This window comes from Podarcis muralis, chromosome 7 (genome assembly GCF_964188315.1).
Source record: "Podarcis muralis chromosome 7, rPodMur119.hap1.1, whole genome shotgun sequence".
Taxonomy (NCBI): Eukaryota; Metazoa; Chordata; class Lepidosauria; order Squamata; family Lacertidae; genus Podarcis; species Podarcis muralis.
In genome coordinates, this window is record NC_135661.1 from 43,667,106 (window position 1) to 43,681,841 (window position 14,736).

The following is a 14,736-nucleotide window of genomic DNA, read 5'->3' on the forward strand; positions in this document are numbered from 1 at the left end:
ACCAGTTGGGTCAGGAGAGGCTGAGGTGGCCTCTGGATCTAGTAACCCACCAACATCTCCCAAGCTGCAGAGGCTGAGGTCTGAGAGAAGGAGAGACCTGAGTACTCACAGGAGGAGTGCTTGCCTTTGGGCGAGACAGGGAGGTGAGTCACCGGGGGATCAGGACCCCAAGAGAGATAAAAGGCTGCTGGACCCCGCCCCATGTTGAGGGAGGAACTTTGCTGTTTGCCAGAACCTGCCTGTAATCCTGTGCCTTGCCTGGTTTCCTGCCTCGTGTCCTGCCTTGGCCCTGTCAGACTGACTCTTCGCGGAACCCTTGGATTCGGGACCAGACCTGGACCGCGTTACTCGACTTACCCCCGGGCCTAGCACAGCCTGCCTGCCTGCAAAACATATGCTCTGCCACTAAGTTTATGACACTTCCCCAGGGAACACAAGAAGCCACCATATACCGAGTCAGGCCATTGATCCATCTAGCTCAATATTGCTCACACTGATTGACAGCTCTCTGGGATTTCAGGCAGGAATCTCTCTCCCATACCTGGAGACACCATGGATTGAACCTGTTACCTTCCTCATGCATGGAGATTTCAGCCCCAACTCGAAATGTAAAGGGGAACTTTCTACCTACCACTTTAGGTTATTTTTCTATACATATATAATTTGTGTATTATAAATGCACTGCAACAGGATGGGCTTATCTAGTGAAATCTTACTACTTAACATGAATAGAAACAAAAAAAAGCAAAATGAGAAACCCTTTCTAAAGCCGTAACAGATATCTGATGTAACCACAGGTGCCCCCACAGCTATGTAAGCTGTTCACCAATGTAACAACGACCTGGTAGGCTGACTTTTGAGCAGAGAGAGTGACATGTTCCCTGCCCTTTACCGGTCGCAAGAAGCACCAGGACCTTTCAGGAGCCTCGCCTTGTTTCTTAGCATTTGCACCCCGCCTTTTGTGGGCCCTGCCTGGCGTGGACCACCTTCGGGGTTTGCGGGTGGGTCATGCTCCAGCCACAAAGACCATCCCATCCTCCTCTCTCCTTGTCCTTGCATATCCTTGGGAAGGGCTCTCTCGGGCCTCTCTTGCGAGACAGACACAGACTCCCTACACATCTAGAACTTTTATTCACTCCCTTTTTTCAGGACCTCGCAAGAAAAGCCCGAAGGGATCCCTTCGTGCAAATCAATTAAATGAAATGGGGCGGTGGCCCCGGACAAGGACTCCCAGTACTTCTGCCGTGATGTTTTTACATTAGTCAAAGACTGTCCGTAGTCGAGGTCTTGTTTGAGGGAGGACTGACAGCTGTCTTTGCTCAGGGCTTGCGCGGTCTGCACTGCAGGGAAGCGGTTTGCTCCGAGCCAGGATGCCGAGCCCCCTTCTCTCTGCGAAGCGTACTATCTCCTTTTCAATTTGCAAGGGCTTGTCTCGGGCCCTGCAAAGGGACCCGCAGGCCTTTCTGCAGCGGCGCCCCCTCCCGGACCTTGGAGGCGTGGCCGCGCCGCGGCTCCTCCAGGCCGCGCGGGGGCAGCAGCGGGCCGGTCCGCGCGGGCCGGTTTAGGCGGCGCTCGTCGCTGGCCAAGGCTTGGCTGGGGGCGCCCCGCCGAGTTGCCATGTAGCGAGCCGAAGAAACGGCGCGTCCGGGCCGGGCAGAGGCGCGGGCAGCCGGGCCGGGCCAGGCCGCATCCCCCCACCCACCCCCATGGGCGCGCAGGTAAGGGCCGCGGAGCGCAGGGGGCTCTTCCGGGCTTCTCCCCCTCGGGAAAGGGGGTCCCTGGGGTCGCGGCGTGGGGAGGGTGTTAGGCGCTCCCCTCTCTCGCTGCGCCCCTCGCCGTCGCCTCGGGTCTCCAGGGAGCCTCGGTTTCCCCGTCTGCCAACCTTTCAGGTCGAATGAGGCGGGGTAGGAAGCGGCTCGGGGTTGCTTGAGGACGCGGCTCCCCACCCCCACCCTCGAAAGTGGAAGGAAAAAACCCTGCACCTCCTTCCCCTCCCCCTCCCGCGCCTCGAGCTCTGGCTCCTCTGCTCCCCACGCAGGACCCTCTTCCCTCCTTCGACCCGGCGAGAGACTCCGCCGCCCGGTGGGACACAGCAGGGCTTGAGCGTGCAGCCTGGCTCACTTGCTGAAGCCCTCTGGCTTCGCTCCTGGTCGTGCCCTCCCTCTGGGACCGCCCTTCGCGCCTCTCTCTCTCTCCCCCCCCATAATAATCCAGTTGTGGCCCCTTCTGATCTAGGGATCCCCTCCCAGGGATCTCTGCGTTTGTTTTCGTTGTTTTCACCCGCCCGAGGCCTCTCGCAGCCTCTTCCAAAAAAGCACGGATCTGAAAGGCAAAGCCTGTGAAAACCCGTTTCAAAACGTACGCCACACGAAAGAGAAAGGACGTGGAAGGCCATTTAGGGTTGAGAAACCTCATTCTCCCTGCCTTGGAAGTGTGGTTTAATATCCAGATACACTCTGTTCCCAGGTGGCAGTAGGGGGTTGCCTTTGGGGCTCCTCTCTTGGCTCTGCAGGTCCCCATTTCTGCTCCCCTGATTCTCACAGCCCACCAGCAACGCCAAGACACTCAGTCCCGGGCACTTCCTCAGTTGCCTCTCTGCCTTCTGCATCTGTTCTTTCATGCTGCTTTGGGTGCCTGGAAATGCCCTCTGTGCCAGCTTTTGCTGCTGCACCAAGCATACATGTGTGCATGTGGTGAGCACCTTGGACACTAACAGCCTCATGTGATCGGTAGGTGCAGAATGTGGGACAAAGGATGCTTTCTAGCTGTGGTAATGGGTTTGCTGGTACACTGGCCTTGCCATCTGATTATCTACAGAAAAGTAGGCTAAGACAAGAGCCCACCAGTTGCTATGGCAGGAAAGGTCATTGCTCAGTGGTTAGAGCATCTGCTTTGCATGCAGAAGACCCCAGGTCCAATCCCTGATGGTATATCTAGGAAGGGCTGCAAAAGGCTCCTTAATCTCAGCCCTTGAATAGCAGCTGCCAGTCAGTGTAGACAGTACTGAGCCAGATGTACCAATGGTCTTACTCCTTTGTATATTCCTATAAGCGTGCAACCAACAGTGCCATACCAGGTGTTTTGCACTACAACTTTCATTAGGCTCAGTGAGCACTGCTGTTGCTGGCATCTGGAGGGCACCAAGTTGATGAAGGCTGGTTTAATGTGTTCTTCAAAGTACAATGTTATATGTAGCACAAATTGAGGTATTTCATCAGGTTTACTCATTTTTCAAAAAGAAAAAGATTTTAAAGTCAGCCAGGTTTTTTTCTCCTGCTGCTTATATTTTATTTTGTTTATTTCACTATTTATAGATTGCCTTTCAAGCTGTTCACATCATATTAAAGACACTAAATTATACAACCCTGAGGTTGTAAATGTTAAATTATGTACACCTAGAAAACTAAAACAGCAGCACCTAAAAAAACAACCAGCAGAATAAAACTGAGCTGGAAGCAGGAGGTTTTTCTTTTTTAAAAAAACACCTTAGAACAAAGCAAACATCACTTTTCTAAAGTGATGTGGACAGCCTTAGAGCTCAATTATCAATGTCTTCATAGTGAAAAAATGGTTTCTTGGATTCTATTTGAGTTGTTTCCGGTGGTTAGTAAAGGGAAGGTGCTAATAGCCCAACAAAGTGGAGATGATGTCATTTTAAAGGCTCCTTAGAGCATGAGACAGAAGGGAAGAGCAGCTAATGGAAGGTTCTCATATATGCACTTAAATCTCAGTAGAGAAGTTGGAACAGAATGGTAAAAAGAGATTTGTACAATAACATGCTTGGAAATCTGTATTTCTTTTATAATAGTTATCCTAATAATGATAATAATTTTTGTGTGGCTGTCACCCTACCAACTGATTCCTTGCCATCAAGGGACAATGAGACAGGGCTGATTGATGTCATACTGGTTTCAAATTCATTTAGCTGGCTTTCTTACTAGCCCTTCTCTGAGGGTCCCTAGATCAGTGTTTCCCAAACGTTTTTGGGCAACGGCACACCTGTTTACCGGAAAAAAATCTCGCGGCACACCACCATTAAAGCCCCGCCCCGTGACGTCAGCGCGCAGCGTCACGCCGGGAGGGACGCACAAAAGTGAAAGTTTTTTCCCTCCCCCTTGCCGGGGTGGGAGGAGGCAGCAGAGCGAGGGACTGAGGGACGGCGGCAGCTGAGGCGGCCACCCCTCGACGCCGTCCCAAAAGCCGCCAAAAAGCCCTAAAAAAAGAGGAGCAGCACAAAAAACACACCACACACGGGGGGCGTGTTCTAATTTGCTTCTAACTCCGGGTTAGAGCGCAGCACGTGGAGGATGGGTGGGGAAAGAGAGAGGAGGCGCACTGATAGAACGCCAGGCACGGGGGCCGCCAGGGAGAGCCAGCGCGCGCCCCACCCCGGACGCTCGCGGCCACCGCCATCCCTCCCTCCCAGGGAAGGCGGGATTAGAGCAAGCGCCCGGGCAGCAAGAAGCGCGCGCGCGCCGGCCCTGCCCTGGATCCCTCAGAACCGCCAGTCTCTGGGAAAGTGGGCTTGGCTTCAGAACTCTCAGGCAGCAGCACCCGCCGCCCGGCAAGGCTTCCCATTGGGAGGCGCGAATGCTTTAGTGGGCGGGGATTGGTGCAAATATAGGCAGGGCGGGCTGAGAGGAGGAGCCGCCGCCGAGGAGCAGCGACACCAGCAGCGTTTCCTCTCCCCCCTCCCCTCCCGTGTCAACAAGCGGGGCGCCTGCGCCGGGGGTTTGCGCGTCAGGCAGGCAGCCAGGCAGGCAGACGGCGAGAGCCCCGCGCTGGGCAGCCGCTGCTCGCCGCCGCCGCCCCGCGTCTCGCCGCCCGACTCGCCCGCCTCCCTCCCACGGCACACCAGCCGATGTCTCACGGCACAGTAGTGTGCCGCGGAACACCGGTTGGGAAACACTGCCCTAGATAACCATCAGTGGTCATGTGATGTTATGGACAACTCCATTGTTGGAGGCTCCAATTCCCAAAGAGAATGGTTACATATAAAAAGTAGTCTCTCAAGCAAGTGTGGTTGTATGCAGCCCATGTGGTCTTGGCCATGTGAACCACAGTGTTAGAAAATGGGATAGAAAACCTAGGAGCCAAATGGCTTCTGGGTTGTGGGCACTTTTAATTTATTATTTTGATAAGCATGAACTAATATGCAATTCAAATAAGTGACACATGGTTAATATAACATTTTAGCAGAAATTGTTAATACATGTTTAATTTGGGGTTTACAATAAAAATATTGGTACCATACTTCAGTTTTCAAAATATTCCACTCTTTATTGTTAAACTCCTTAACATATTGTCTATCCTTAACATATATTTCACGGCTTCAAAGCACAGACATTTCAGTAATCCTTGAGTGTCAGCCAGGCGCAAAAAAATTGGCACCCAGACTTTTTGAGGTGCTCGCAAATGGGAAATCTTTAGGTGCAAAATGCACCTGGTGCCCTGCTAATTTTAAACCCTGTTCCTCAACCTGGTGGCCTCTGGGTGTTTTGGATTACAACTACCATCAGTCCCAGCCAGCACAGCACAAAGGATTGTATTCAACTAAGTCCTACTCAGAGTACACCCATTATATTTGGTGGTCATGTTCATTAACTTTGAGAGGCCTACTGTGAGTAGGAGTGGTAGCAAATAAGACCACAAATGTCTGAAGGGCACCAGGTTGGGGAAGTTTGATGTAGACTCAAAGTGGCCAAAGTTTGCCTAGCTGTGCTGTCCACTGGAGTTCTTGGGGATTCCAGGAAGGAACTGGCAGTGACATCATTGTGCAGGAAGGGATGACACCTGACTGATGCACAGGAGCTGCCCGGCTGGATGCCTGCATGACTCTGCACAGTTATTGTGTAGCCATCAAAGGCTGCAGAACTGGCTTTACTACCATCTGGGGGACAAACAAGCCTGAGAAGGTGCCTTTGAAGGCAGGAGCCATATGGGAGACACCATCCTGAGTGGCTTCTGGCTGGGCAGGGCCCTTATGAGGAGCAGACAAGCCAATTTGTCTACACCAGGAGTGGGGTCTGCCTAGTCGTAACGTATAACACCTCTAGCCCCTCACCTTGGCTTCTGTGTGTGGCTTTGGCAGGTCAGACTGCTATGGAATATGACGAGAAGCTGGCTCGTTTCCGGCAGGGCCACCTCAACCCGTTCAACAAGGCCCCGCTGCAAAGCCAGCATGACCAGAAGACTGGGGAGACTGGAGAGGAGTTTCAGCAGAAAGGTGAGTAAGGCAGCTGAGTTCTCCCCTTGGGTCGGCTCATAAGGACATAATATTGAAGCTTGAAGTTAGACCCACTTAAGGAGAGGGGGCATCTGTGTATGTGCAGAGCGTCTTTTGGGCCAGTGCCATCTGCTCAGGCTTACAGATGCTGTCCAAAGTCTCTGGCCTTGTCTGCTCCTGCTTCCTACAATCCTTTAAAAAATGCAGGTACTAAGAATTGTACCTAAAGCCCTTTGGCATGTAAATATCTGGTACTTTTCATATATATATATTAAGTGAAGCCCTGTATAACCTCAGAATCAACACCACAGTCACCAAGACTCCTTTTGATCTCGTGGGCATGGAGGAAGACAGGAGACTGTGGCCTTTCAAATTCAATGAGTAGGAGGGGACACGGTTCACCCTCCAGATAACTTCTATAAAAGCTGACCTGCTACTTCCTTCCCTTGGTGGAGAAATGAGGTGACCCTTTTCTGACATGGAGCTCCTAGCCACGGAAGAAGAGGAGGTAGAAGAAAGGCAGGGGGCAAGAACAGATTTGGACCTAGGCAGGTAGTTCTGATCCCTACATAAGAAGAACCTGCTGAGTCAGGCCAATGGCTCATCTAGTCCAGCATCCTGTTCTCACGGGGCCAACCAGATGCAAGCAGGATCTGTGTACAAGAGCAACACACACACACACATCCCGGTGGTTTTCAGCAACTGGTATTCAGAAGCATTGCTGCCTCTGGCTGTGGAGGCAGAGCATGACCACCATGGCTAGAGACATGGGGCTGTGTAGCAGCTCCTCATACATTCTTTCAAGAAACTGGACACAGAGTTTCCCTTGCACAGCTTTGGGTGGCTTCTTATTGTGGGGAAGGAGACCCAGGCAAGCCGGTGTTTGTGTGTGAGAGGGAGGGAGAGACTGTTGCAATTCTCTTCCCTCCTGACACTTTTGCTTCTCTTTGTTCCTTGTAGGCTTGAGGCTGGGCTTGTCCCCCGAGGAGGAGGCTGAGTTCCAGTGTTCGGAGCGCACCATGGACTTGGGTCTGGCAGAGGATCACTTCTCGCGCCCAGTGGTGAGGAGGAAGGAGGGGCACTTCTGCATTCTGGTCTTGGGCTTGCTGCCCCCCCATATTGTACCTAAAGACTTTTACATATCTGTAGAAAAGCAGCACTTAAAATCCCTGATGCCAATCCAAAATCCCCACACTTAACACCAAACATTAAGCAGCCAGCCCACCATTCCCTGCTTTGCAGAGCAGGCCACCTCTCTTGCTCCACCAGATCACTGGGGCCACAAGGATATGGCCTGCCTAGACCGCTTGGCTATGGGGGCAGGCAGTCAAGGTTGTCCCTCTGCCTCTAAACTGACAGTCCCTTGGTGATCTGCTCTTCCTTTGCAGGGCTTGTTCCTGGCCTCTGATGTCGAGCAGCTGCGGCAGGCAATTGAAGAGTGCAAGCAGAGGATTTTGGAGCTCCCTGATAACTCGGAGAAGCAAAAAGATGCCGTAGTTCGGCTCATCCACCTGCGGCTCAAACTCCAGGAGCTGAAGGTGCACAGACAGGCTTGTAGAGGGGCATGTCCTCACCATAGGATGGGCTTGAGGGATAGAGCTCTGGCGTCTTCTTTCTGCCAGAGGAGTGACAAATCCAAGACTTCTTTCTTGCTTTAGTTCAAGGTGCAAAATTTGTAGTGGGTGGCAAACTTGCAGGTGCACCGTATGATCATGAGAGCCAGCATGCTGGACTGGATGCAAGATTGCTGTGGACCTTAGATGCACCAGCTGAATATCTGCTCAGCCATGTTGCTCAAAAGCCTCAGTCTGAGATGAGACAATCCCCCACCCTGCATCTCTGGGCTTCTAGATCAGAGGGCATAGCCCCCAGCAAGGCTGAGCCACAGCAAATCTCAACTTAGCCACTACACCATGCTGGCTTTCTGTTTAAGATCTAGCTGTTTTAAAGATATCTTTATTGCTATCTACAGGGTGAGCCCAGGGGTGGAACACCTATGGGGGTCATCCAGCTGTTGTTGTTGGACTCCAACTCTGATTAGCCCTATCATCTGATATGGCCAAAGCGCAAGGGTGGTGGGAGCTGGAGTTCAGCAATGCTTAAATGGCCACTGGCTCCCCACCCCACAATTGCTTTAAATAATTCTCCTTTTTTGTAGTTGTTTTGCAGCCCTTTGGGCAGTGGGGAAGGGCACAGCATGGCTTGGACTTCCAGAAGTGGGGAGAGAGGGAGGATAAAATCACAAGGCCCTTGTTGGGGGCCATGATTGAACATCCCTATGTGGCCTGCCTTTCCCTATTGCAGGATCCCAGTGAGGATGAACCCAACATCCGGGTGATTCTGGAGCATCGCTTCTACAAGGAGAAGAGCAAGAGCGTGAAGCAGACCTGTGACAAGTGCAGCACCATCATCTGGGGACTCCTCCAGACCTGGTATACCTGCACAGGTGAGAAGCCACACACCCACATCCCCTCCCCTGGGGACCAGGAGTAGGAGGAGCTCCAATCGGAGATCAATTGCTGTTCCTCCTTCCAGAGCAGCAGTGGGGAACCTCTGGCCTAGTGGCAGGGGGCAGGGGTCCTATGAGGCCATTTCCCCCAAGCCACACCCAGATATAGGGCAGGGGGAGACACGGCTAAAAAGGATCAAGACTACAGCTTCCCATCATGCCTGATCATTGGCCATGCTGACCAGGGCTGATAGGAGTTAGAGTCCAGCAATACCTGGAAGGCTACCTGCTTTGAGGCTCTGTTGCCAGAAGAAAGTTGTCTGCATGAATTGGATAGAAATTCAAACACAGATGCTTGAAATAAAGTCTTACTCTGGATGCAGTATGGCCTGGATTCTGCAGTGCAATGAAAAAATACCTACAACGAGTGTTCTCGCCTCATCCTTTCAGGAGGGCACAAATATTACTCTCCCTCCTCATTCCTGTTGGCCTCCTCATTGTTCTGCCGATCAGGAAGCAAAAGCACTGTGAGTTCTTCCTAGGCTAAGTGGGGAAGATCCTGTAGGGCCTAAATCTTATTCTACCTGCCATGGGTATTGTCTCTTTTTGTGCAGTACTGTCTTTTTATGTCCTGTGGAACTCCCCGGCACACAACTTAAGAGTTTTCAAGCCCTCTATGAATTAGCTTGAGGTTCTGTTGTGAGGTATCCCTGGAGAGACCTTTAGAGAGGAGATACAAGGGGGGGGGAGTGCTGCTGTTGGGGCCCTGTGGCTTCCTCATGCTTTCCTCTTTTTCCTCCCCAGGTTGTTCCTATCGCTGCCATAGCAAGTGCCTGAACCTCATCACCAAGCCATGTGTCCGCTCCAAGGTCAGCCACCAGGCTGAGTATGAGCTCAGCATCTGCCCAGAGACAGGGTTGGACAGCCAGGACTACCGCTGTGCTGAGTGCCGGGTGCCCATCTCGCTCAGTAAGTGTTGGGGTGGGACTGGCAGGGGCTAGCCAGACCAGGGGAAGGGGAAACCCCTGGCTTGCCAGGCTTAATTTGGCCCAACTAGGCTGTGGCTGGTCCAGAGGGGTTTTGTGGGCCAAACAGCTGGCCAGCAGCACCTGCAAAGCCCTCTGCATGGTATTTTGCAGCTGCCCACAAGCAGCTGATTGTTGGGCTTTGCATAACTCCATGTGCATTACTGTGCAAGCTCCAACAATCAGCTGCTTGGCCATGCAGGCAAAAAGGGCCACCTGACATCATTGTTATGCTGGATGATTGATGGATGAGTGGCCTTGCCCACCCTTTCAAACTTTGCCATGAGAGAGCAGGGGATATAAAGGGTCTGGTTTGCTGGCCAGATCCAGTGCCCCAGCTCTGACCAAACCTTCTGGAGCCTGTAGGGTGCCTTCTCTGCCCCTTCCATATGCCCACATGGACCGAGTCATGGTCAGATACCTGCCACCCCACTTCTGGAACCTCTCCAGGCACTAGCTGTGAGGACTTAAACCAGCCTTGGACTAAAACTCCCATGAGACTCAGCCAGCTTTGCCGTCTGATGCTGGGACAGAGGGTAGTTGTTGTCAAACAGTAAACGGTGGTCAATCTGACCCACGTTTTCCCATAATTATTTTGTAAGTTGGTGAATTCTCCAGTTGAGATTTGTTATGCATTTTAGAGGCAACTGCTTGTTGCCCTCCCTTCCCTTCTCGCCTAGAAAACTTTTACAGTGAACTGTAAGTCCGTGGTACGACCTGTGCACATTCATGCAGGGTTGTTTTTGTTTTTAAATGAATGCTGCGATCTTACCCTTTTGCTGGTTCATGCAGACATGGCTGAGTCGTTTTGCTCAGAGCTCTGCAGCTTGGACAAGGACTCCAAAGGGGCAGGATTTAGTGGGCTGGAAGTGCAGCTCAGGAGCAGAGTGAATCCTTTGCATGTCCGGAGTCCCACCTGTGAGCCAAGGCACCTCCAGTCAAAGGATCCCAGCAGCAGAAAGCTTGGAAAGCCCTGTAGCTGTGAGCTGCATTGCTGCCAGTCAGGGTAGACGGGACTGCTTTTAGTGGCTCTAAACCTTACTGGCCATTTGTTGCCAGAGTTCTGCCCAGCCTCTTGGGGATTTTGAAGGTAGTGCTGCTTACCTCAACTGACCTGCCTCTTTCCCTCTGTCCCGCTGCAGGGGGAGTTCCAAGCGAGGCCCGGCAGTGTGACTACACTGGCCTCTATTACTGTAGCAACTGCCACTGGAACGACCAAGCTGTCATCCCTGCCAGGGTCATCCACAACTGGGACTTTGAACCCCGCAAGGTCTGTGCTCAAGTTTCCCAATACCAAAGGCCTTCTGTTGTCAGAAGATGTAGTGAGTGGGATTAGAAGAGGACAGAGCAGGGATGGGGAACCCCATCGCTGTTGCCACTGTTGTCCATCCTTAATTGGTGACTGTGATTTCCAGGTATCTCGGTGCAGCATGCGCTACCTTGCCCTGATGGTGTCACGGCCGGTACTCAAACTGCGTGAGATTAACCCTCTTCTGTTCAACTATGTTGAGGAGCTGGTGGAGATCCGGGTGAGCATAGGAGGAGTCTGAGAGGGTACACTTGGCCTGAAACCTCTTACTGATTTGTGCATGGGGAAGTATTTGGGGTTCAAATGTGATGTGTCCTGTACTGATATTCTAGCACCCAAAAGAGAGGTTCACATTACTGGGGAAAGACTGCCTGGCCAAGTGTTTCAAGCGAGTCTGTCTCTCCCTCTCCCTTTGCAGAAGCTGCGCCAGGACATTCTCCTTATGAAACCGTACTTCATCACCTGCAAGGAAGCTATGGAGGCTCGGCTCTTGCTCCAGGTCAGGAGGAGAGATGGACCAGCCAGCTGCAGTTTTCTCTTATGTCCATTTTAAGCCCAGTATAGGGGACCACTTACAAAACGTTGGGCGTTTGTGTGCTCAGCCTCCCTTACACATAAAACCAGGTGGCTTGAGGATTTCATTTATTTGTTCATAGGCATATTTCTAAATGGCCTGCTCATTCAAAAAATATCTATCAGTTTTATATGATAAATTTCAAAAAAAAAAAAGGTAAAGCCTTAAAATACAGAACAAATGACCAAAACTGAACCACGTTAACTCTAAAAATGCTTGTGGAAGCGGGGATGTTTTCAGCAGGCATTCAATGGACAACCACTAAACAAAGGAGCCTTTGAGTTCTTTACTCATACCCCACTTGCAGTTCCACGCTTTGTCTTGCCCTCTGCCCCAAATTCATCCGGTTGTGGTGGACAGTAAGCAATCGTGCTCTCCCTTCAGCTGCAGGATCGGCAACACTTTGTGGAGAATGATGACATGTACTCGCTGCAAGACCTGATTGACATCAATGCTGGGCGCCTCAGCTGCTCCCTTACTGAGACCCACACGCTCTTTGCCAAACACATCAAACTGGATTGTGAGGTGAGGGTTCAGCAATTGGCATTCAGAAGTACTGGTATTGCTTTATACTGTGCATTATTAAACTCTGAAATTTACTGTTACAGGATAATGGCAATGGCCACCAATTGAAGTAGTGATAAAAGGGACTCGGGCAAATTCACGGACAAAGCTAGCAGTGGCCAGTAGCAGGATGGTCAGGTGCAAAAAGGGTCATCCCTCAGCAGTTTTAACATTATGTAGGACAACATACATCTCCTAAAATGCCCAGTGAAGGAGCCCTGTCCTCTTTCACTTCAAGCCACATCTAGCTACTAGTCAGGGTGGCTGTATGCTATCTCCAGGATCAGAGGAACCATGCCTCTGAAGGCATGTTGCTGAGGAACAAGAGTTGGAGAGTGCTGTGTTGTGCTCCTGACCTGTCTGTGGGCTTCCTTGAGCCATCTGATTGGCTTCTAGTAAAAGGGGTGCTAGACTAGTTACACTTTTGGTCTGATCCAGCAGAGCTGTTCTTATGTTACTGTGATTCTTAGCAATTGACAGGCCCGTTTTCCACCTCCGTGAATTTGTCTAAACCCTCTTTAAAGCCCTCTAAACTGATAGCCATCATCACCCATCTTGTGGTAGTGGAGTTCCTTACAGCATATGCTATATGATGGTGGACCATATTTCGTCTGCCCTGAATCAATTTCATCACATGATCCCAAGTTCTAATATTCTGAGACATTGTACTGACCTTTGGCATTACACAAATACATTACTGACAGGTAGTCTATAAGAGGAAGGAAAACTTGTTTCTTTCATGTATAATGTTATAATTTTATTTATTTAAGAATATTTATAATTTGCTTAATCTTAAAGACAAATCTTTACCCCCACCATGTCTTCTTCATTCAATGCAGCACTTTATAGTACATGGTATTTCCCCAGAATATGTTGCTGTTGGGGAAAATGCAGTTCCTCCTCTGCAAGATTAGCACACCCATGTGGTTGTATGAGTGTTGTAGGCACCCAGTAGCAAGCAGAAAACCTCTATGGTGTCATTATGAGCCCAGCAACTCCATCCAACCTCTGTTCACTGGCAGTGGAAGTAGAAGCTGAAACTGACTCACTGGCCTTCCTTTCTCATTCTTACAGCGGTGCCAAGCAAAGGGTTTTGTGTGTGAGCTCTGCAAAGAGGGGGATGTGCTCTTTCCCTTTGACAGCCACACCTCCATGTGCATGGACTGCTCAGCTGTCTTCCACAGGTGAGCCCCAGAGCTATGATCTGGCTTGCGCCAGTGCTAAATGTGTGGGTTCAAGTCAGGCAGTGAGAGGTAGCTCCTGCCACTCATCCAGATGAACGAAACTGACAAGCCTTTGTGTCTCCTTTTACAGGGACTGTTATTATGACAACTCCACAACGTGTCCCAAGTGTGCTCGGCTAAATCTGAGAAAGCAGTCGCTGCTCAGAGACCCCAGTGTGGAGCTGCAGGCTTAGAGGTGCCTTTCCTTGGCTGGAGGGAGATGTCACAAAGGAACATGGCAAGCCCAGGATGCTGGGTTTCACCTGTACTTGCCTGGGAGGAGATCAGCCCAGATTGGCAAGGAGGAGAACCTTCACAGGAGTGCAGCTGGGAATTGCTTCTCTAAAGGTTCCGGGAAATGATGCTGCAGGACAAGTGTCCTAGACTCTCTCTCACTAGAAGAGCCTTTGAGGCTGCTCAGCACATCAGACTTTGCAGACTCTCCCTACCTGAAATCATGAGACTGGGTTCAAGAGAGCACTGTCCTCACAGGACACAGGTTTTTGGGTGTGAGGAGGACAAGCTTTTGGGCCAGGGTTTATTCATGGCAGATCCTGCTAGGCTGAAAAACATTGGAGAAAGGGCCGACTGACTGTGATGCGAGACATTTGCTAGCAGCTTTCCTCGGCTGTTGCTTATTAACGCCACCGCTCTATGCTGGCACATGACATTGAGAGTGCCCCTGTGGCTTCCGTTTTGACAGTGATACATCAGCATGGAAGATGATCCGAGGCAGGTGGGCTTAGGGATGATATGATATCTAGAATTCATTCCCTCTAACTTAGATGCATAAAGTATCTGTGCTGGAGATTGGGTATGTGGGAAAGAAGAGATGATGCCCTTTTCTCCTTCACCATCCCCATGGCTTTTGGTGATGGCAACACAAGGACTGGATGGATGAAGAACTTGGAACAGGCCCCAACAGCCAGTGAGACGAGACTGGAGTGGGGCACTTCAACCACAGTAATTTATCACGAGCACTAAAATCACTTTAAATAAAGCCGTGTGAAACTCTGGCTGCGTTACTATGATTTTAAGTTCTGCCTGCACAGACCTTGTCTTCTGCAAATATGTTACCTTCCTTTTCCTCTCCTGGAAGGCTTCAATGTTGCATCCTCTGGAGATATTCCAGACAGTTTGTGGCCAAACATAACTTGAGGACAGATAGCTAGTGCTACTACTTATTAAGATAAATTAACTTGAGATCACATGTCCAAGTAATGGAGACCATGTTGTAAAATGTGGTGCATATGTGGTAGTTATCTGCTTTTCATTCTCAGGGTGCCCTTAGCCCTTGTCTCTATCTGAACTAAGGAGCTTCAGGTGCAAGGAAGTTGTAAATACAACGGGTTCATCTTTGCTATGT

General features: G+C 50.8%; 1 protein-coding gene across 2 annotated transcripts; it reads left to right on the forward strand.

The window, feature by feature from the left end:
• The first annotated feature begins 1,568 nt into the window (after nucleotides 1-1,568).
• Nucleotides 1,569-14,384, forward strand: DEF8 (differentially expressed in FDCP 8 homolog). 2 transcript variants are annotated; one of them, XM_028739910.2, is made up of 12 exons: nucleotides 1,569-1,718; nucleotides 6,092-6,226; nucleotides 7,187-7,287; nucleotides 7,615-7,764; nucleotides 8,531-8,672; nucleotides 9,480-9,644; nucleotides 10,843-10,970; nucleotides 11,116-11,229; nucleotides 11,428-11,508; nucleotides 11,968-12,108; nucleotides 13,222-13,331; nucleotides 13,462-14,384. In XM_028739910.2, the coding sequence occupies exons 2-12, from the start codon at nucleotides 6,103-6,105 to the stop codon at nucleotides 13,562-13,564; spliced, it is 1,359 nt and encodes a 452-aa protein (XP_028595743.2). In that variant the 5' UTR covers nucleotides 1,569-1,718; nucleotides 6,092-6,102; the 3' UTR covers nucleotides 13,565-14,384. The 2 variants fall into 2 exon arrangements, with proteins under 2 accessions (XP_028595743.2, XP_028595744.2); XM_028739911.2 differs by lacking the exon at nucleotides 11,116-11,229.
• The last annotated feature ends 352 nt before the right edge of the window (nucleotides 14,385-14,736 follow it).